This window comes from Rhinolophus sinicus, chromosome 13, assembly GCF_057876585.1.
Source record: "Rhinolophus sinicus isolate RSI-liver-muscle chromosome 13, RSI-T2T, whole genome shotgun sequence".
Lineage (NCBI taxonomy): Eukaryota > Metazoa > Chordata > Mammalia > Chiroptera > Rhinolophidae > Rhinolophus > Rhinolophus sinicus.
Genome location: NC_142513.1, coordinates 47,601,069 through 47,623,995, shown reverse-complemented (window position 1 = coordinate 47,623,995; position 22,927 = coordinate 47,601,069). Strand labels below are relative to the sequence as shown.

Genomic DNA, 22,927 nt, shown 5'->3' with positions numbered 1-22,927 from the left:
CATCTTGTGTTGCTGTGGAGTCAGCATCCCAGTAAATAAAATTTGGCCGGAGAACTCACCTCAGCACCATTCCCCTGGGTTTTATATCATCAAGTTTGTTCTTTTTCTAGCTAATTTCAGATTTTTATTTTTTTAGCAATAAAAGCTAGGCTCTTGCACGACACTCAATAATCTTATTTCTATCTCTACTTGTCTGACACACTATGTAACCTGACTTCTAATGGGCAAGAAAGGAGGGTACATTTTAAATACATTTAGCTGAAATAGGACCCCTAACCCTACCAAGAAATATATTATTCCACATAAAAAAAGCATGCTTTGAAATACTTTGAAAAATTCAGCAACTTAGCATTACCAAACGGGCAGACCAAGAGCCTCTGTCTAACACCCACTCTCTTTCCATCCCTTCTTTCTTTTTTTATTTCCGTCTCTACTTTCTAATTCTCCCTTTTCACCTTGCAGTTCCCTGAAGTAAAGGGCTGACTGGGGAAGAGGAGGCACGGACCTGTGTCTTGCTGACTCTCACACTTCCACAGTTACTCCTTTCAGTCATCGTTTGCTCCCTTTAATAGGTGTTTTTAATGACTCTATGTTTGCACCACTGCATTCTTTATGGTGATGGTTTCCTTGGAGAATAGGTCCTTTTCTGCCTTGTGCCATCTCCACAATCAAAATAGAATCACTATCAGTACTCATTTTTAAAGCATCAATTTATGGCTGATAGTCTGGAATATGTGGAAGTAAAGGGATACGTAATATGGCAAAGGGAGCAAATCTGCAAGGGAAACAATTTGAGACCAACAGAAAGCAACAGAAAAATCAACCTGTGAATGGTGTGCTGGGATTAGAATAAACTGAAGTTGGGTAAACACAGGGCAAGGCGGCCATTTCAGGGTAAAAGTTTGCTGTCCACCCAGCTCTTAGATGCCAGTGGGCCCCAGCATGAGTCCTCCCTTCCAACCCAATGTGTATGCCTAACCCCCTCCCCAGGGCCATCTATTCTTCTTGAATTTTCCCACAAAGAACTCGACGTCATGCCCCTGACATCTGCTGAGAACCCCAAAGTTGCCTGCTCCACTAGCTTCCCGCGGGCTGACCGGATGTCCAGCGACAGTCCAGTGACAACCCACAGACACATTCCCCCAGATCCGGGAGCTGGCTCTTAATTTCAACACCACTGTTACTGCGGGCACCTACTCCAATCACCCTATCATACCACACATCCAGCAGGCACTCTGGAGCCCTGAGAGGCCCTCATTATGGAAGTGGCAGGAAGAATAGGGTGGTCCTATTGTAGGAGCAGACCCAGAACATAGGAGAATCACAGATTTAAGACAGATTCTAGACCACTGCATTTGAAGGCTCCACACCAGGATCACGGGGAAAAAGGAGTCTTCAGTGTGTTACCAAAACTATTGGGCAAGACTTAGTGAATAATGAGATACTGGAGAAGGAGGAAAGTGAAGAAAATTATCTTCAGCATTGAGTGACATGGTGGAGAAGCACAATTCAGGAGACCTAGCCAACAAGGACATGCAGGAGAGTGATCCCAGAACACAATGTTTTACACACACACACACACACACACACACACACACACACACACACATACAAACGTCAGCACCCTCCAGCGAGGGTATGGGCAGGGACTATAAGTTGATATTCATCCCAGAAATATGTGATCAAGGAAGATGGTTGCAAAAAAGAATTCAACAGTTAGGGGACAGCACAGTCAAGGGAAGAGCTTGATGTGTCCATTTTTATAGAAACCTCCTTTTTCCCATAGGAAGACTAACGGAAAGAACCTCATGGAGACAGTGAATGTGGATACAGGAAAAGCCAGGATACAGAGCACAGATAGCAAGAACAATTCCAAACAGGAGGGAAACACCTTTGGGTGACAAAGACATGGAGGCAGAGCCCCTGCATTCTGCCAGGACAGGCAAAGTGGGCCCATGTGCTGTCTTTGGAGGGAAACAAAATCTGAGTTCAACAACCACCAGGAAAGATGGGAAGTGAGAATGGAGTCCTTGAGGAGAGGGAATGTTCTGGGTGGTGAAGACAATGAAGATTAAATAATAAAGTTATCTCCGGGCGACGTTCTGTAGTTGGAGACCATTGTCTTCCGGTGGGTAGGCTTGCTTGTGGCAGTTTGACCAACCTCTTTGTGAAGGAAAGCAAAAGCTAAATATAACCATAATATGGAAGGGTCTCCTTTTCACAAAAATGTCCTGCACCTGACACAGTACTAAAAACCATGGACTCTAACCTAAAGTCCCATGATATCTGTAAAAATCCATGGGTGTGCTCATCATTTACACACACAGTCTGTCTTCTTGTTCACCTGACCATTCTCTTTTCTGCTTTTCTCCCTCCATTGCACCTGAAAAGAACATGTATGGAAGCGTCTGATAAGTTTGGCGGCTCTGGAAATACCTGGGGAATCAGCACATGTTGCCTGCAAGCCCTCTTAGAGACTCTGAACCTAAGGTGATTGCCACTGCAAGGATGACAGGCTCCATCTGGGGACTCAAATGTCCTTAGTGGGCCCACGTTTACTGAGCATAAGTGTAAGAAGAGCAGAAGTAAACAATTTCGTGTTTTTGCACAGTACAAACTGGTATAGATCTGCTTTTTAATTAAACATTGTAAAATATCCAAGTACCTCAAGTATTTAAAGGATCAAAACTCCTGTTTCTTATAACAATTTTACCATTTTTTGCTATTTTAGCCTCCCCACCCACCACCCACCCCGCATTAGCTCCCTTAAGTCTTTTCCACGCCTTCTAGTCCTATTCATTTTCCTCCCAAAGTGCTTTTCGGGTACCAGTAATGGCTGAGTACAGCTCCCAGCTCCTTCCCTTCCTTCATCCCACCATCACTGCAGCTGGCCCACCTGTGTCTGCCACACTCATTCTCACATTCCTTCACCCACCCGCCCATTTGCTAACTCACTTTGGACTCAAATCAATCACTCCTTCTTCCTGAGTTTCTGCAGTAACTTTTTGTGGCCCTGAAGGCTCGTCAGTATTTCAAATCTGAAATGATATAGGCAAAGTTTGGATAGTGTGCTAAAATGGAGAAACATAGAAAAGCCCAGGTTGTCATTGCTTTGATATATGATGTGGGGCCCTTCGCTTACTTATGAAAACAGTTGTATGCTAGTGAAGCCACCTCTTAAATCCAAAGTATTTAGAATGAAAGAGACAGCATATGCTAGTCAACCCAGAACAGTTGAACTGAAGGACAGCACAGGAGTAATTATTAAGTGATAGTAGTTACTTTGAGAATTAAAAAGGAAAAGCTCATTACCCTGCCTCTTTTCAACTCATTCCAGTGTTTACCTACAGAGGTAAGGTGTTTTGATAAGCCTGGAATTTAAAAATCTACACATATCAAACAGAAATATGTGATCACACTTATATGTGGAATGTACACAACAAAATGAATGAACAAACAAAACACAAATAGACTAAGAGATACCGATGGGAGAGAGGTTGGCGGGGGGGGGGGGCTGGGTGAAAAAGGTGAAGGGATTAAGAAGTACAAATGGCAGTTACAAAATAGTCACGGGGATGTAAAGTACAGCACAGGGAATATAGTCAATAATATTGTAATAATTATGTTTGGTGTCAGGTGGATACCAGGCTATTTGGGGGGATCACTGCATAAATTATATAAATGTCTAACTACTATGCTGTACACATGACACTAATCTGAAATAATAGTGACTGTCAACTGTAACTGAAAAAATAAATAACTTTAAAAAAATCTATACATATAGTCTATCTTGGACTAACCTGTTAGAATAAGCGTAAAATAGGTATAGCCCTTCACTCTGAAGCATCAAACTAGTGTTTTGCCATCTGTGTTCCCCAAATCAGTCTCTACACTCCACTTTTCTACCATCTCAACAGGTTCCACTGTCCGTGTCATGGAATTCTGCCTTTTACATTTCAGGGTTTTGCTGTGATTGCTGTTGTTTTCATGATTTCCACTGAAATGTAGGTAGACCACCAAAAATCTCCACAGAAGTGCAATCTAGAAATGCTTATGCTGATCTGATAATAGACACAGAGACAGGTCCAGTAATAAGTGAGACTGATTTGTGAGCCCTTCCTCTGGGTAAGTGACAGTTGCTATTAATACTGTAGCATAAGCAGATTCTGATTTTTCTGTTTGCACATTATTGCATAATCAAGTTTAGTCTTGGGCAAAGGTTGGCATATCAGGAAATTGGATGTCAATTAATAGATGCATGCTTTCCTGTCAGCCTTTGTTCAACAAATTTCATTCTGCTTTCCTTTGAAGGATGTTAGAGAAGAAAATCCTTAATTTCTCAAAGGAGAAAATTTGGGCCAAACTGACACTGGAGGTCTCCAAATTTTGGATTCAAAATCCCAGAAAGATAAATGGAGAGAGAAACAGGCAGGTAAGACCCTTGTTTCTTATCTCGTAAGGTAGAGAACAATGTCATTCAGGTGGGCAGCTGACAGCTGAGGGAGGACAGCTGCCCCTTTCTTTGACTTTTTCTCCATAACACCAGAATCTCTGTCTGCACGCTGACAGAGAAAAGTTGGCTGTGGTTTGTCATGCTAATTCAGTCACACTTGGGACGAAGTGTCTCCCCTTTGAAGAATATATATGTGGGGTTACCATTGCAGACAAATTGTTTCTTGCAAAGTGCTACATTAAGAAATTACTTATCTACTCTTTTGAGACTGTGCTATAAATTCCCCTCACCAGACATTACCATGCATTAATAGCAGGACTTCACCTACAGTGGAAAAACATGAGCTAAACACTTTGAAAATTGTTAATATTAATTTTTTTGGTCATTGCTGACATTCAAGTTTGAATCACAATATACATTTTGATCTATTTAATCCTAAATAGGTACTTTCCTAATTATTTAAGAATTGGCACATCCACATTTTTCCTCTTCCAGAAAAATATTAGACAATTTTACGTATCTAAATTTGTAATCTCTAGTACAGACAAGCCCAAGTCTTCAGCCCGATATCCACACAGGTTTACAGGCTCAGGTTTTATGAATAAGAAATTTGTTTTAAATGAGACTAGGACTCAAGAAAGAAGTAGAACATGGAAAATCTATTGTTTGTAGGGATGTTGCAATATGAAAATTCTACCTTTCAGGGCCAAGCTTACAATTATTTTCATTAAATGCTGGCATATCGTCCCAAACGGGCTGAATGTTAACAGTACAGATGACTGTGACTAAGCATCTGCTCTCTTCCTTTTGGACTGGATTATGAACTCAAACAATATGAAAATTATATTACTGAAATACCACAGAGGAGTCAAAAATGGCACATGAATGAAATACATGTAGAATTTTTTAAAAATCCAAATATGGACAATTTGGTACCCAGTGCATTAATTGCCATTTCCGGACTGAGTTACTTTTCTTAGGTGATAACACAAAGGTTATGCTTTGGAAACAGGTCAACAGTCCCCTAGCGTTTTCACTCCTAAATTAATCATTCTAAATTCAGACCAAAAACATGAACACCACTATGTCTGAGACCTGAAAATTAATGAGCATGGATGCAGATTTCAAACCCCACTTTCTTATGCACAAAATGGCCTAGGCTCATAGCACACGGCCTAGGTAGTTTTAGAAACAGTGGTTCCCGGCTTTCCTACTGAGGACCATGGTATCTGAATGACTTGTCAAATTCTGTACAAACCCTTCCCTGGGATCTGACAAACCACATTTCCACCACCGAGGGCAATCCTGCAAGTTAGACCCCTATGGTCTCCAAAGGCGAAACAGCTGGATTGTTGAGGAAATCACCTAGCTAATTAAAATTCCAAAACTTTTACAATAATTAAATAAAATCTCAGGCTGCAAGAGTCACTTTTCCATCAACAAAGTAAGATAAGCTTTGAAGCCATACAGTGTAATGCCAAACAAAGCAAGGCATGGGAAAAAGCACATGTAGATAGAGTTCCAAAACAAGAACCTTTTTTTTCAAACCAGCTTTCTATGCTTCTAAATGCCAAAAACGAATAACCAAGCAAACAAACAAAACCTGTGAGCCCTACAATCAATGAACATCCTTGAATTTCTCTGCATTTCTGGGTCTACTTTGATCTAATGGCCCATCACCACCAGCCCTTTATGGTCCCTGAGCCAAGCCCAGACCTCCAGGGAGGCCTCCACAGCGCTGCTTGAGCAAAATTGCCCTCTGATGACATCCCTGTGGCTTATGGGACAGCCCAGAAAATGCATCTGCCCTCTGGGCTATTGTCACTAACCATTCATGAGGTCTCCATAGAACATAGAGAGGCAGTCATAAGGGGAATTTTAGAGATGACTTGCTGGAGGGGATTGTACACATATTTATTGCTAGAATCTTTCATCCAAAGAGAATCTTATTTTACATGTAAGTATGAATAACAAATTATATTACATACTAAGTTATGTTGCATATTATATATAGTATCTATAGAATCTCATCATACATAATGTATAGTGCAGATTCTAATAAATATCTGTGTACACGTTATAAGATACTCAAAGACAGAAGTCAACCCACCCTAGTAGAGTAGGCCTGCTCCCCCTACTATAGCCCCAACAAGGAATCTCCTTCCAAGACCACCTTCTAGAAACACTGGTCAAGCCCTATAGACTCAAGAAGCCATATTTTGTTCGCAAACTTGATGTGCTGGGCCACACTGAAGATCATTCTGTTTCAATGGGTCAGCCCCACATTCCCAAAACTGTTCAGAAAACTTTGTGATGAAGTGTTAATAAAGTCCTCCATCCTCCACAAAGAAAAAAAAAATCCCCAAACATATTTTTTAAGTACTGAATTCTTCACCCCTTTTCATGAAAATTTGCAAAATCATTAGCATATGAAAGGACCTGACAATTCCTGCAAAAACAAAACAAAACCCAAAACCCATTTTACATTTTTAACATAATTTCCAATATTATTTGAGCAGAAACAATTTGATTGTGGGACACACGTGTATACACACATACAACGTTCTCTCAAGCAACAATTGTTTTAGTCCATGCCACAAGAAATGACATCCTCCTGGGAGATTCTGGTGCTGAGGGCCAAAACAAAGATTCAGAAATGAAGACTCATTCAATGTCACGAATGTACCCTTAGACCAATGAGTTATCTGTAGAATGTTTAACAGTATATAGAGGAATATAGCACATTCTATCCCAGTCCTCATACACACAAACATTTATTCCCAAACTTTTTCTAGTATCTTTGGAAATACATCAATGGTGGGAAATTTTGCTTGGAGGGCACTTAGCTATGTCAACCCCTGTGCTAACTCCAACACCACACTAGAGTTCTTGGCCTGTACTTTTAGAGCCACTGGTCTAGGCCATAGGAATGTCACTGCTGTCCAGAATTCAGATTTTTTCCTGTGACAAGTTCACAGGAATTCTCATAGTTAATTTTGTGGTTATTAAAGCTATGGTTAATTTTATGTGCTAGACGAACACCTAAATAACGAAATCTCTTCAATCAAACTAATAGAAGGTTCAGCTTTTCCACAAGGGTCATTTGCTGCCCAAATTCATTTAACAAATATTTACCAAGTATATTCTGCGTGGCAGGCACTGAGCCCAGGGACCACACTAGTCAACGTCAACCTGCTACATGCTCTTGGATGGATATTCAGAGTCAGCATGATTGGAAAAAACAAAATCAATGATATTACAGTAAACGACCCAAATTGCTGTTTCTTTTAAAGCAATTTTTGGTTTGCATAGTCTCTCTCTCTCTCTCTCTCTCTCTCTCTCTCTCTCTCTCTCAAACACACACACACACACACACACACACACACCATGTAATGATGGGTGGCTCATAAAACCTCATCCTTCTACTCATCAAAGTTACCAATTATAAAATCTCATTCAAAATATTAAATTGTAAAAGAACAGTGATGTGCTGTTGAACCAAGTAACAAACATTTTATACATACGTATTAAACACAATCAGGGTTATATAGCTTTAAACCAGTAGATTTTGTTATCCTTTAAGGTTAATTGAAAAACAAATACATTTCATGTCATGAATCATAGCATGTCGATTTAGCAAATACTTTACATAAGAAGAAATCTTTCATTATAGAATTGGGTTAAAATATGATGATATATTAGTCTATAGAATCAATATCCTGTTTCAGATCGAATGGAAAAGCACAAATTAGGGAATGTAAAGAGTTTTCATATGTTCATACATTGAATTTATTCCTAGTCATCTGAAATGTTCATTCCATACATGCTAAGGTTTTCGTTAATTATATAATGCTTCTGTGTGCTACTTAAGTTTGATGGAGAAATGCAAAGAGAGATATGTAAGGGCCACTGCTTCCGAATGGGTTCTATTTCTTGATGCGACCTCCTGGTAAGTGAGGAAAAGGGGAGCTCTACATGCCCAGCCACAGAGACCGGGCTAGAGCTCGGGCTTGAATTCATGGTACTGAGCACATTGCCAAGAGATGACACCCATCTTAGTCCTCATCTTCCAAATATTGCAGCCAGAGAATCTTCATAGCTGGCATGAATGACCCAGAAGTAAACTGTGCTGGAAAGCTAGCAAACGAATGAAAACGACTGCAGCTCACGGCTCTGCTGAGTGGCCACCGGAATGGGAAGACACAGTCCAATGAATCCTTGTGTGAAAACAGCAATTTACCTTCTCTGTCGTGTAAAAAATCTCACTCCACAGATCCTTCACAAGCACACAAAACTCCGAGTGTAAAAGGCCATGTGACTGGTGGTTAGGACACTGGCACTAGCCCCTACACAGGCTGCACTAGGCAGCCACTGCGGCCTTCACTCTCTGCTTTGAAATCAACATGGATGCTCTCCAGGGAAGGAGATAACCGCTGTGGAATACTTGAGAGCTGGTGGTAATATATTGGGTACAATTATACAAATTCTGGTCAAATGAAGTCCCCTAAAGTAAAACCTGTATATGCCACATTTAGCCTGTTAAAGGTTCTTCTTGGTCATGAGCCCAAACTCTGGGTCATAAAAACATTTCGTTGGAAAGTTACGTATCTATTTATTCATGCACTTATATATTTATTCATTTATTCATCTTTTATTCTCATATTTTCTTTCAACAAAATATCTAATAGGTGCCTATCAGGTTGTCGGGTGTCAGGCGCTATGCAAGGAATGGTCAGACACAGCTCTGCTCAGGGAGAGAAAGGCGGAGAAAGACTTTCGGCAAATCAGCATGCCTACTCATCTTTAACACAGGAGCATCATCAGGGAAGACTAAGAGTTCACAGAAAAGTGAAATGGGAGGAACTACTTCAGACAGCGATGGAGGTCACGGAAGAAGGTAATACCTGGGAGCCCCTCAGGGAACGCTTTTTGGCTGTTCTGCAGTATAAAATGAGGCAGAAAGGACAGACACACAGGACCAAGTCCCAGCTTTGCCTTGTCGTGATCGATGCTGTTTTCTCAGCTGAAAAATGGAGATGAGGTCCACACCTGTACGGTCCTTCACCAGGTCCATCTTCAGGTGTGATGACCCACGATGACAAAACACCTGAAGCATTTCATAAACTGCAAAATGACATAAAACTGTTCGTCACCATGCCCCTAAGTTATACCTCAACATGTATTATGAAATAATTTAAGAGATTCCAGGTGGTTAGTAGGCCTTACAATGCAGTGACAATATACATGCCACACACAGAACCCACACCAAGAAGAAGGGTTCTGCTTCCAATGGAAGGGGACGAGAGCTATCACAGGCTTCAGACTGTGCAAAACCAAATGCTGAACCCAAAGCGCTTTACTTAGAAAAATCAGGAAGGTTTCTAGACTTAAATAAGCAGATTGGCACCAATTCAAACCAAATACCGACTCCTATGTGCAACACACCATACGATCCCTGAGCCCGGCACTGACTGAAAGTAGACGGTGGCTTACCACAGGACAGTGCATATAAAATCCATCTTTGAAGAGATGCAGCAACCTAAGCTTTACAACGTCCCCGAGGGGAAAGACAAAAAGCATTCTGCTTGCACTCTCCATACCATTCCTTCTAACATTAAATACAAACCTCCCTTCATAAAGAGCATATTATGTAAGGTATTATTCTCATCCATCTTTGAAGTTCATTATCTGCTTTCTTATCAGTGCCCCAGTACTGATGTATGATTATAACTTATGCATGAAACATGCTGCCAGTGAAAAGTAATGTGCTCAATAACCAGCCTTACCTCTGAAACACGGGAACCTGGAACACACTTCATGGACTGTACCCCGGGAGTGCCTTCCACATAAGCAGTTTTCCAACCCCAACTGGGTCACAGAGACTTTTTCCTTTCTGCTGAGTCATCCCCCAGCTTACTTTGTAACATGAGCATTAGCATGTACCCAACCTTTAAAATGAAAACAACAACCCATATGCGAACTCTAAATAGGGCCCCTGCCTCTCTTGAAGAAACCAGTGAAGGATAGCTTTCTAGCACGCGTTCGTGTGGCTGTGATTGTGTGGGCGTCTTTCCCGTGGTTTTCTCTGCATTGCTGAGTGATCTGTGGTATCACTCTGGAATCAAGTCTGTGGGCATGCCACCAGGCATCTGGGGAGCCTGAGACGGAATGACTGAGGGGTAAGTGACTTGCCTGAGTCTCCATGTCCCATAGACTTGCAAATAGAACCTGGAACTCCCAAAGCCATTAGCTCTTGTCAGCACACACATTAGGAGACTCCTGGGGTTGAGCTCTTCCCAAGAACCTACTTAGCAGGGTGAATGGTAAAGCAACCTCTAGACTCTGAATGGTGGGGAAGGGGTTCGATTAGCATAAGTGTGGTCAAAAAAGGCCTAAAACCTGAATTCTCCAGACCACTGATCCCAGCAGACGCTAGCCAAGATCACCCTTCTTTCTTCCCCATTCTTCTGAAAAGGGGAAAGACAAAGTCTTAGTATAAGTGTGTGTATGGGTGGGGGTGGGGGGCAGGGGGTTTGTGCATGAGTAGGACTGTACCCACTTTTAAGTGATGCAGCTCCAAAGCTGCTTCTTGAGATGTGCATGTTCTTACGTACTGTACTTATTTTACACCTAGACATTTAAAAAAGTGGATTTTATAACAAGAAAATGCAACAAATGAGAAAGGGATACCATCGAATTAGCATAATGGACACAACTATATCTCCTAATAACTAAGGATACATGTTATAGGAACTCATAACTAAAAAAAAGACAGTAATTTATGTGTATATCCATGAAGTCAGAAAAAAATAATCCTGTAGTTACATTTTCATTAGGATTGAGTTAATTGTAATGTACTAGTTAGGTGTAAAGTAATAAAGTGCAAGTTAAACCACAGAAGTTAGTGTTACTATTAGTAGAGTTTGAATCTAGTTTTATTTGGTGTCCTCAATACTTTAGTCAATTAAGTAAAAATTATGTGTAGTTTCTGCTTTGAATTAACAAATCAAACAATGCTTATTTTAATAATTCAAATTAAAAAAGAATTCTTATGACTACTTTAAAATGCTATTTTTATTCTTTATATATTTTAAAGAATTGTAGAACTGCTTTATTCTCTCTCAGTAAAAATAGCATTTTTAAATTAAAATTTTTAAATTATTTTATGTTTTTAATATTTCTTACGTTTCCTATATTTTCAATAGTTTCCCACCATTTAGTCATCGCTCCGTTTATCTACTTAACACATTTATTATACACTAGGACAAGTGTTTAGCACCAGAATTATAACTCATGCATATAAAAAATTTTCAGTAGACAGTGTTTTTTCACATCTCATTTAAAGAAATATATAGACTAAATCTCAATAATTACTTAACCATGCATAATTTAAAAAGATTATCTGAAATTTTAAAACAACCACTAAGAGAAACAAGGGAAATTATGTAAAACAAAATGGAGTTTGTTTGACTGCTGTCAAGTCAGGTAATTTTAAAAAAAGAGGGCATGATAAAGAAAAATTGAAAGATTAAGAAAAACAGTAATGCAGACTATCTCCATTATTCATGAAACAAATTACAGCAAAGTAATGTTAAATATTAAAATACTCAAATCCATTCTTAGGTTGTTTTACAAAACAGCAAAATGTGTCACAAATACACAGGTAGATGCATGATGTATCTATTTATTTGTTTATTTGCGGTCGGAGGCATTCCTGGGAGGCATTACCTCTGTGCAGCATCAGTAGATAAAGATTGTGCTTTATAATTGTTTAAGGTGCCGCGCAATATGTTATTATTCTCTACCATCACCCCCAAAATGCTCATGAATAAACACAGGTGTCCCACCTTGAGATGTACATGTTTTACGTAAACTTATTTAAAACATTAGTGAGTTTTCATTTCACTAAATGTATGTTTTCAAAAATATATCTATGAAAACCTGAGAAGAAAATTGTAAGGAAGGACGGTCCATGATCATGTACCCTCAATTTTCTTGTAAACTTCACTTGTCTACCTCAATATTACTCTACCTAAATTTACATTTTGGCCAAAATATTCATCTTAATCCACAACTCAAATCGTGTCAATCTTCTGCTTCAAAACATTTACAGGCTCCTTATTTCTTGAAAATTAACATCTGAAATCCTTGGCATAACCATGAAGGGCCCAGGTGAACAGGAGGTCTGTCCTACCCTTCCACTTTCATCTTCTGAGTCTCCCCTTCACCATCTCCCATCCTGCTTATCTGTGCATCCACGTTTTTGCCATTTTCTTTCCTAACCCGGAACATTCTCGCCATCTATGCCAGTCACAAGCCACTGACAATTCTATTCCTCCTACTCACCCAACTGAAATAAAATTTCTTTCATGAAGATTTCCATGTTGGAAGTAATCTCTCTCACTGTCTCTCTCCATCTCCCTCTCTCTCTCTTGCTCTCTCTCGCTCTCCCCCCTCCCTCCCTCCCTCTCTCTCTCTCTCTCTCTCCCCCCATCATCTCTCTCTTTCTTTCTCTCTCTCTCACCCTCGGGCTATCTCTCCCCCCTCCCCTCTCTCTCCCCTCTCTCCCCTCCTCCTCCCTCCCTCTCCTCTTCCTTCCCTCCTTCCTCCCCTCTCTCCTCTGTGTGCCCCTTCCTTTTGTTCCTCTAATGGACCTTACCACATCCTACTTTGGGGTGACAACCATTTGACACATCTCATCCATGAGCTCCCACACCCTTAAAGCAAGACCATTTCTTACTGAGTCTCATAACCTAACAGTGTTTAGTTTTGTGTGACTAGAAAGGTGAGCAAGGGAGCTCAGCAATACAGCTTCTTGTTTTTAAACAAGATAATCGAGTGATGACTCTAAACTTACGCTCACATATTCTCTTTTCTTTTCCTAAATATAGAGGGAAAATATCATAATAGGTCAAATGTCATAGTTATGATCATGAGAGAATATGTTAAGGGAAATCAGATTGGGCCAGTCCACTTATAGCAGAGATTTCAAATGCCTGTCAGTCACATCTGCAATGGCCTTTGATCTTCCATCCTAACTACTCCCAATTTTTGTTTACAATAAATTTATGCTTCAAGAGCCACAAAAATTACCATCATGAAAATGAAAAAAAAAAAAGAAAGAAAGAAAAAAGAAGCATACCAGCATACTATGGCTATGTTATGCATAACTCTTGATTTTGGGATATGTATTTAAATTAAAAATTAGTCAGTATAATGGCTTGCATCTTCAATTTGTCTTTTTATTGTTGGGGTCAGAGAAAATTGGGACCCCTCAATTCATAATGCATGAATTAGGCAGCTACTGATGAACTTTTTAAAGGTACCAGGTATCCACATGATCTATCCTGCTGGATAACTTAAGTTTCAAAATTAACTCAGAGAAAATGTGCAATGGTCTGCAGCAACACCGCGGTGTAGAGTTCTTTCATCTGACACCCAATATAATAATTTTAACACGATAACCCCCTAAATATTCAACGAACTTTCTTATCACATTGTCTTGTCTAGAGAATGTGAAGTCCCCACTTGAGAAAAATCACAGATTACAGAGAGTAAATCCTACATGTATAACTTATTCCCTTACAGTCATAAAGCATACCTTCCAGACAGAATTGTTTTTACAAAATTACACAAAAAAGTAAATTACATGTAATGTTAATTTTTAATGTAATGTATGCAAACTCATTCCTTCTGTGTTTCTTGCTAACACTTTTGTTATTATAACACCTTTTATATAAATGACCTAAGTGAAAGAAAGGTATAATTTTTTTTTCAAGTAGCACATTATAATTTAAAAATATTTAGGTTCAGAGTGAAAAATTGATAAAAAAATAGTTTTGTGTGCGCAAAGATTGCTTCGTACAAAACCCACAGTAAGTTATGTTTTTAAATATATCTTGCCAAACAATCTATTTAAATAATAGTTTTAGTGTATTGATTAATGTCCGTATTTCTATAATTTATTGTACTGTTTCTCGAGATACCGTCCACAAGTTTTAAATGCAGAGACCCCAGAGCTGCACTGCACTCCAGCTGGCTCCGAATCACCTGGAGTGAGAACCGGGGAGTGTGCATTTAAACCGAGTTTGCTCACGTGACTGTGATGTACTCCAGACGAGAAATGTACCTGAAACCACGCTTCATCACATTTTCAATAGCGTATGTTCGAAAGGAAAGTTGCCAAATGATTTCTTCCCGGAAAAATATGGTTTCCAAACGCTCATTCTTACAATTTCCGAAGTGTCCACTCAACGGAAAATTAAACCTCTCTCCAAATCGCATAGTATTCCAATTCCGTTAACAAATGAAAGGGGTCATGTTTCTCTGTTATACCCTGTCGTCCTGAGCAAAAGCAGTGACACCCACATCGCACATTGGCACAGGGACCTCCGCTTTCCACAGGTCAGATATTGAATCCCGTCAGCGTCCACCAGTCCTAAGTGACACTGGGCTTACTAGCCCTGGAGTCCGGCAGAGCGGTCCCTTCCGAGAGCCCGCCGGCGCGGCGCAGGCCCCCGGGTCTCAGAGCCACCCTGGCCGCCAGCACCTCGGACAGCGACTGGGGGTGCTGGGCTCCGGGTTTCATAGCCTACCAGCCTGCCCTGCGAAAAGCCGCCGAAACCAAGGAAACCCACGCGCGACACTCTGATATACACAGACCACCGCCCTCGCCCTCTCCAGCTGCCAGCATCTCTTTCCAAAAGACAACAAAGAAACCTTAAAGCCCTCTTACCTAGAATCTGAGCCTCCCCCACAGCTCACCTCTCCCGGGTTCCCCAGCGCCTGTTGCTAAGGAGGCAGCCCGCACTCGGGAAGCCTCGGGACCAGGAGAGAGAGCGCTGGAGAAGCCCGTAGCGCCAGGCCGAGTGCTAGGCCAGCCCAGGACCCTTCCCTTCCGCAGGAAGGGTGCGCCCTCTGCACGGCTGCGTGCCCACGACGCCCCCCGCACAGCCGGGCCGGTGCAGGGAGCCGCGGGAGGAGCAGGCCGGCGTCCCGGAGCGCCGCTCGGCCCGGCAGAGAAGGCCTCTGGCCCAGCCCTGTGGACGCTGTGGGCCGGGACAGCGGGACAGGGGTCGGGGACAGCCCTGGCGAGGGCGGCACTCACCATGTTGACTTCGGAAACCATGTCTATGCTGGCGAGGTCGATGTTCATCCCCACGCAGACCGGGGGACCTGCGGGAAGCGCACGACACGGGGATCAGCTGGCTGGCACGGCGTGCGGGGGCTCTGAGGTTGCAGGGCGCAGGAGAAGTGCCCCCCACCCGCTCGCCGCCTCCCTCCGCCACCCAGGCCGCCAGCGCCGAGAGTCGCGCTTCCCGCAGCGGCCGCGCGCACCCCACTCACCCCCGAAGTCCGGTCTTAGGCGGATGTCGTAGCCTTTCAACAGCTTGTCCACCGTCTCCTTCACAAAGGACATGTTCCCGGGGTCGTTCACGCTGGGGGAGGAACAGGGGCACAGAGAGCTGGGTCAGGCGGCGGCTCGCCCGCCAGCACCCGCGCGCTTCCCGTCACCCCACCGCGACCCTACCTCTGGGCGCAGCACACCACCGCCACCAGCACTGGGGCGGAGAAGAAGCCGAAAAGCCTTCCTCCCGCAAAGCCCCACATCCCTCCGCCGCGCCCCGGCACCGGGGAGGGGGCGCCCCGCCGCCGTCGCGACCCGCAGCCGGGGCTGCTCCTGCTGCTGCCTCCGCCGCGCTGGCCCCGAGCGGAGGAGGGCGCAGGGGGAGGGGCGGGAGGGGGAGGAGCGGCGGGTGGAAGGGGGAGGGGGAAGGCAGGGCGAGCTGAGGCGGAACCGCCCTCCCTGAGCTCCCTCCCGCCCCAGCGGCTGCGGAGCCGACCTGGAGCCCGGCCGGGAGCCTGCCGCCAAGCCAGCTCCTCTGGGCTCCTGCGACTGGGCGACGCGGGCAGCGGCGGCGAGGGAAACGCTCTCTGCCCCCCCGCCCCCGGGCCCGACACCCGCCCGCTGCAGCGCAGGCCAGAGCCTCTGACCGCGGAACTCTGCGCGGCAGGCCCCGGGAAGCCCCCGCCTCACCTGCGGGGCTCAGAGCCTCGGATCCGCAGGGCCCAGCAGAGCCAGGAGGCCAGCAGGAGAGCCCGGAGCCCCCAGCACATGGCGCCGCTCTTCCGACCTAACCTGTCCCCCGCAGTCACGGCAAATTCCAATGGCAAAGCGGGGATCCCCGCCCCTACCCCCACCCACGGGCTTTCCCGCCCGACCCATCAGCCAGCCCCTAGCATGGCGGCCCAATTAATTATTTATGCAACATAAGACCATTTTTAAAAATCTGTGTCTTAAACTATGCCTCTCACCCTTATCCTGGACATTTCACGTGATCACTGTCCCCCGCAAACCCCCCCCCCCCGCTCACATACATTTATATGAATGGTAAAGAGAGGCCTGAATGTGCGCACTTTATTATCAGTAAGCTGGGGTCCGAATCAGACGTGGACGCCCTGGGCTGTCACTTCAGGGTTGGGAAAAGAACGTGCCTTTCCTGCAGCAGCCGGGAGCTGTTCGTGGTCCTTAAACAAGGCATGGAACCTCGTGTTTTTCTCTGTGACCGGCCCCCATCCTCTGGTTCTCATGAGAAGACCGCTGGCACGTTGGCCAAAACACAGACCGCTGTTTGTCCTCCCTAACCTGTATGTCACCACCGTGTGCCTAAGGGTGTCTGCTCTCCCATGGCCAGGAGTTGAATATTTTTCTTCAGTGAATAATCCTCAAAAAAGTTTCTCTGTGCCTCAGACTTCTCACAGTGTGGAAGGTGGTCACACAATTCTGCGTGTGGTCAACCAACACCACCTACAAGTCCAGTTCACTTTGTGCGCAGTGGACACCCTTGCGCCACTCCAGTACTTAATGAATGGTTAATAATGGATAACTGCTCCTCTGTATTCACTTATTTTTCTATAAAGCGTAAGGTTTTCTTTTCTATTGTCCAGGATTTATATAGGTAAATATCTAAATCTAGACCCTTATTCTCAAGCTGGCATGCTTCTGTGCATTAATTTTAAATAGAGTTGCATTTAAAAAAAATTAGCAATTTTATTTTTGGAACAGAAAAATGTAACCACAGAACCTGAAAGGTTGATAGGAAGATGGGTTAGGAGATATATATATAGCTCCCTAATTATTTTCTGGAAAAGTCTAGTCACAACTACCTTGTATTCGGTGTCCTATTAATATACAATGGAATTATCAGGAAAATGAGACCTGTATCGTCAGACCTTCCCCTCCACATTCATATTTCAGTCTATTTCTCCTACTTGCAGGAGCCTCTTTTAGACAAATGCTCTGCTGGGGATCACCGCCATACAAAGTAAACAATGAGTTTAAGGAGTTTGGGTAAAGCCAACAACGTAGCAAAAATTATTCCCCCTTCTACCGCTTGTGCATTCGAACACTTGCAACACACATTACAAGTGATATTACTTTCCAACCATGTACCACCTCAGATCTTGGCTACAACCAGCCTCTGAAGCTCTTGGCCTTATTTGTTATTATTATTTTTTTATCCCAGTTGTCACTTCAGCACTCAGTTCCCGGAGAGCTCTGATCAGCTTTACCTGGGAGCAAACCCACAACCTCCCGGTGTGTCCACATGGCTTGTCCCTCACCTCCCACCTTCAGGATTCTCAGTTGACAGTGAGGCCCAAGATGCCACAGAAACTGCTTGGTCCCCACATACAAGCATTCTGAAATTGCAGGAGCGTTAGGAAGCCGTGGCGTGGACCTTTGATGAATGGAAGATGCGAGCAGGTGGGTAATGACTCTCCTTTTGTTCCTCCTAGGAAGTGTCCTGAGCTGCATTTGCGGCTCCTGTTTTCTGTCTTCCATGTCTCAGCCCCCTTGTTTTCATCGGCGTTACACACTGAGTAAAGCAGTCCCACTTCCGTTTTGCTTTAGGATGTGTTTTCTGGGAAGCCAAGCTAAGCCATCAACCAACTGGCAAATCATTTATTTAAAGTGTCACCTAAAATGCAGTCTTTTTATAACACGAAGGCAAGATCAAAGAGAATCATGTGGTAAGTGTATGCTGGTGTAATCAAGATCCATGGGGTTGGGAGACTCACGATGGCCACTGCCCAGCTCGCACCTACATGAGCAGCAAGCAGCCCCTGGGCACCTCCTCTGTCAGCTGCCTCCCACTTAGACAGCCATCGTGTAAGGTTGGATGAGCATTGAACCCCAAGAACCCCCTTCCACTCTCTTGCTAGGATCCCTTTACTAGATGACAGTGTAGTAACCAAATCAGCAGGAAATTATTAATTCAGCTCTTACTTGCAATTATTTTTCTACTGACAGAGAAAAAATGCTCCAGGGGTCCCACAAAGGGTAATTTTGTCAGAAGAAAAAGGAGATGAATGCCGTTTTGTTTGTAGTTTGTGGTTTTAAACAGGCTAGAATAATAGCTCGGAGTCCTTAAGGCAGGAAGAAGGCAAGGAAGGACGTAAGTGAAGAGATCACGTGGTCCCTTCACCTCGCCCATGTGTCGGCATCGTGACTGACCCAGGTGCCCTGCACCAAACTGTGTTTTGTTCAGTCACGTTGCCTCCTACTTACGGAGAATCAACTTATCTTTTTAACCAATATCAAAGTTTCTGACAACACATTTCAAAGCTCTTTAAAAATTAATCAATTTGAGTTATAACATATGAAATAAAATGTTAATTAGATAAGGCCTGAAAAATCTACATTTCATTACTCACCTCCCTCCCCCCTGCCCCCACCGAATTCCCTCTCAACCCTTTAATCAACATCCCATGCTCAGTTCCAAAGGAACACTGACCTAAGTTCTGTCATTATAGCTTTTTAATTTTTTTTTTTTTTTTGCCTGTTCTAGCATTGCATATAAATGGAATGATGCAGTATATGTTAGTTTATGTCTGGCTTATTTCCTTTAGTATAATGTTTCTGACATCTATTCATGTGGTTGCAGATTGATAGCTTGTTTCGTTTTGCTGAGAGTGGTGTTCCACTGTTTCACTCTTCCACAATGTGTCTATTCATCTGTTCATGGACCTTTCCAGTTTGGGCTATTATGAATAAAAATTCATGTGCATTGAGGTCTTTGCATTTTCATATTCATTTTAGAATAAAAAACCATGTGAGTGGACATATGGTTTCATTTCTCTTGGGTAAATACCTAACAGTGAAATGGCTGAATCATGTGGTAAGTGCACATATAACTTTATAGGGTACTGCCAAAATATTTTCAATTTCCAAAAAACTGGAGGATTTTACATTTTACAAGCAATGCATGAGAACTGCAGCTACACCATACCCCTCCCTCCATCCTAGTGGGTATATAGTGGTATCTCATTGTGGTTTTAATTTGAGTTTTCCTGATGACATTTAAGTAAATATACATTTGATTTGCAAATTAGCCTCTCATATCTTCTTTTTGAATATATAAGATTTTTCCCATTCTAAACTGCATTTAGTCTTTTTTATTGAGCTGTAAGAGCTCTTTATATATTCTAGATATAGTTCTTTAACACATACAAGTAACGTGAATATTTTCTCCCACTCTATGGCCTGCTGTTTCATTTCTTTGATAGTGCCTTTCAAAGAAAAACAGGATTTAATTTAAATGAAGTTCAATTTATCAGCCTATTTCTTTTATGGTTCAGATTTAAACTATTTTACCTAAGAAATCTTAGTCTAATCAAAAGTTAAGATTTACTCTGCTTTCTTTAAAAGTTACCATTAACATTTAGATCTGTTGTACAGCTAATTTTTGTCAATGATGTGAGTAAGGGTTAAGTTTCTTTTTTTTCCATATGGATGTCCATTTTTTTCAGCATGATTTGTTGAAAATATTACTCCTTCCCCCATTGATTTACCCTTGCATTTTTGTTGAAAATCAATTGACCTTATATGTGTGGGTGCATTTTTGGATTCTGTATGCTCTGTTTCATTGACATAGACATGTATCCTTTCACCAATCCCATGCTGTTTGATTAATGTAACTGTAAAGTAAATATTGAAATCGGGCATCAAAGTTCATCCAAATTTGCTCTTCTTCTCAAAATTGTTTTGACTACTTGAGGTCTTTACATTTTCATATTCATTTTAGAATGATCTTTTAAATTTCTATACATAAACCACATGGGTATTTAATTTGTACTACATAAAATCTATAGATGAATTTAGGGAAAATTGACATCTTAATAATATTGAATCTCCCAATCTATGAAAACTCTATATCTCTCTATTTATTTAGGTCATCTTTAAATTTTCTAAAAATATTTTGTACTTGTCAGTGCAAAAAGCTTGCATCTGATTCATTAAATTTATCCCTATGTATTACATATTTTATGCAATTATAAATGGTATTTTAATAAATCAGTTTCCAATTGTTTGTTGATAGTATATAGAAATATAATTGATTTTTAAATATTGACATTGCTTCCTATTGCCTTGCTCAATATACTTATTTTTTAAAAGATTTTTATTAAAATATAGCTAACACACATTAAATTAGTTTTAGGGGTACAGCATAGTTATTCAGCATTTATGTACCTAAAGAAGTGATCACCACGATAAGTCCAGCAACCATCTGACACCATACCATGCTATCACAATATTATGGACTGTATCCCCCATACTGTACATTACATCCCCGTGACTTATTTATTTCATACCTGGAAATTTGGACCTCTTATTCCCCTTCACCCTTCCCCACTCTTTTTAATTTTTCAATTGCAGCTGACATTCAATATTATTTTATATTAATTTCAGGTGCACAGCATAGTGGTTAGACATTTATATGATTTAAGACGTGATCTCCCTGACTAATACTCACTTGGAACTATACATGATTATTACCATATCATTGACTATATTCCTTATGCTTTACTTTACATCCCCATGACTATTTTGTAACTATCAATTTGTACACCTTAATCCCTTCCCTTCACCTTTTTTACCCTGACCCCCAACTCTCTCCCATCTATCACTCCAAAAAAAAAATTGTCTGATACCATACGTAGTTATTACAATATTATTGACTATATTCCTTATGCTATACCCTACATCCCCATGACTACTGTGTAACAACCAATTTGTGCTTCTTAATCCCTTCCCCTTTTTTCACCCACACCAACAAACCCCTCCCATTTGGCAACCATCAAAATGTTTTCTATATCTATGAGTTTATTTCGGTTTTGTTTGTTAACTTTGTTCTTTAGATTCCATATATAAGTGAAATCACATTGCATCTGTCTTTCTTTGTCTGATACTCCACTCAGCACAATACCCTCCAGGTCCATCTATGTCACCTCAGATGGCAAGAACCCATTCCCTTCCATGACCGAGCAATATTCCATTGTATATATGTACCACCTTCTCTTTATCCATTCATCCATTGATGGACACTCAGGCTGCCTCCACATCTTGACCAATTGTAAACAATGCTGCAATGAACATGTAAATGCACAGATCCCCTCGAAGTAGTGTTTAGTTTCTTCCAGATAAATACCCTGAAGTGGGATTACTGGGTCCTTCTTTGTCTTCTGTTATAGCCTTTGTTTTAAAGTCTATTTTGTCTGGTATAAGTATTGCTACTACAGCTTTGTTTTGCTTTGCTTTGTTTTTGTTTCCATGTTCATGAAATATCTTTTTCTATCCTTTTACTTTCTGTCCGTGTCTGTTTCCAATCTGAAGTGAGTCTCTTGTAGGCAGCATATGTAAGGGTTTTGTTTTCTTATTCATTGAGACCTCCTATGTCTTTTGATTGGAACATTTAATCCATTTACATTTAAAGAAATTGTTGATAGATATGTAGTTATTGCCATTTTATTATTCATAATTTTGATTTTTTTCCAACTTAAAATATTCCCTCTAACAGTCCTTGTAATACTAGTTTGGTGGTGATGAACTCCTTTAGCTTTTTCTTATCTGGGAAGTTCCTTATCTGTCCTTCAATTTTAAATGATAGCCTTGCTGGATTACAGTAGACTTGGTTATAGGTCCTTGCTTTTCATCATGTTGAATATTTTGTGCCAATCCCTTCTGGCTTGCAAAGTTTCTGTTGAAAAATCGTCTGACAGTCTTATGGGAGCTCCCTTATAAGTTACTAGTTACCTTTCTCTTGTTGCTTTCAGGATTCTCTCTTTGTCTTTAACCTTTGCCATTTTAATTATAATGTGTCTTGGTGTGGCCCTGTTTGGGTTCATCTTGTTTGCGACTGTCTGTGCTTCCTGGACTTTTATGTTTATTTCCTTCACCAGGTTTTCAGACATGATTTCTTCAAATAGGTTCTCAAGCCCTTGCTTTCTCTCTTCTCCTTCTGGTACCCCTATGATGTGAATGTTGTTAAGCTTGATTTGTCCCATAGGTCTCCTGAAAAGAATCTCACTTTTTTTTATTCTTTTTTCTTTTTGCTCTTCTGACTGGGTGTTTTCAGCTATCTTATCTTCCAAATTGCTGATTCATTCCTCTGCCTCATCGAGTTTAGTGGTGAT

The 22,927-nt window shown here is 41.8% G+C and overlaps 1 protein-coding gene across 2 annotated transcripts in view; it reads right to left on the bottom strand.

Annotated features, from left to right (window-relative positions):
* GABRB3 (gamma-aminobutyric acid type A receptor subunit beta3) overlaps positions 1-16,618 on the bottom strand; it is a 162,178-nt gene extending 145,560 nt beyond the window's left edge. Inside the window, exons 1-3 of one of the 2 annotated variants that reach the window (XM_074317238.2) lie at positions 16,491-16,618; positions 15,800-15,891; positions 15,561-15,628 (exon numbers count right to left, since the gene is read on the bottom strand). In XM_074317238.2, coding sequence (XP_074173339.2) covers positions 15,561-15,628; positions 15,800-15,891; positions 16,491-16,570 — 240 coding nt within the window. In that variant the 5' untranslated portion in view covers positions 16,571-16,618. Of the gene's footprint in view, positions 1-15,560; positions 15,629-15,799; positions 15,892-15,983; positions 16,183-16,490 lie in introns of those variants that run through there. The other variant, XM_019753228.3, reaches the window with a different exon arrangement.
* Positions 16,619-22,927: the final 6,309 nt, after the last annotated feature.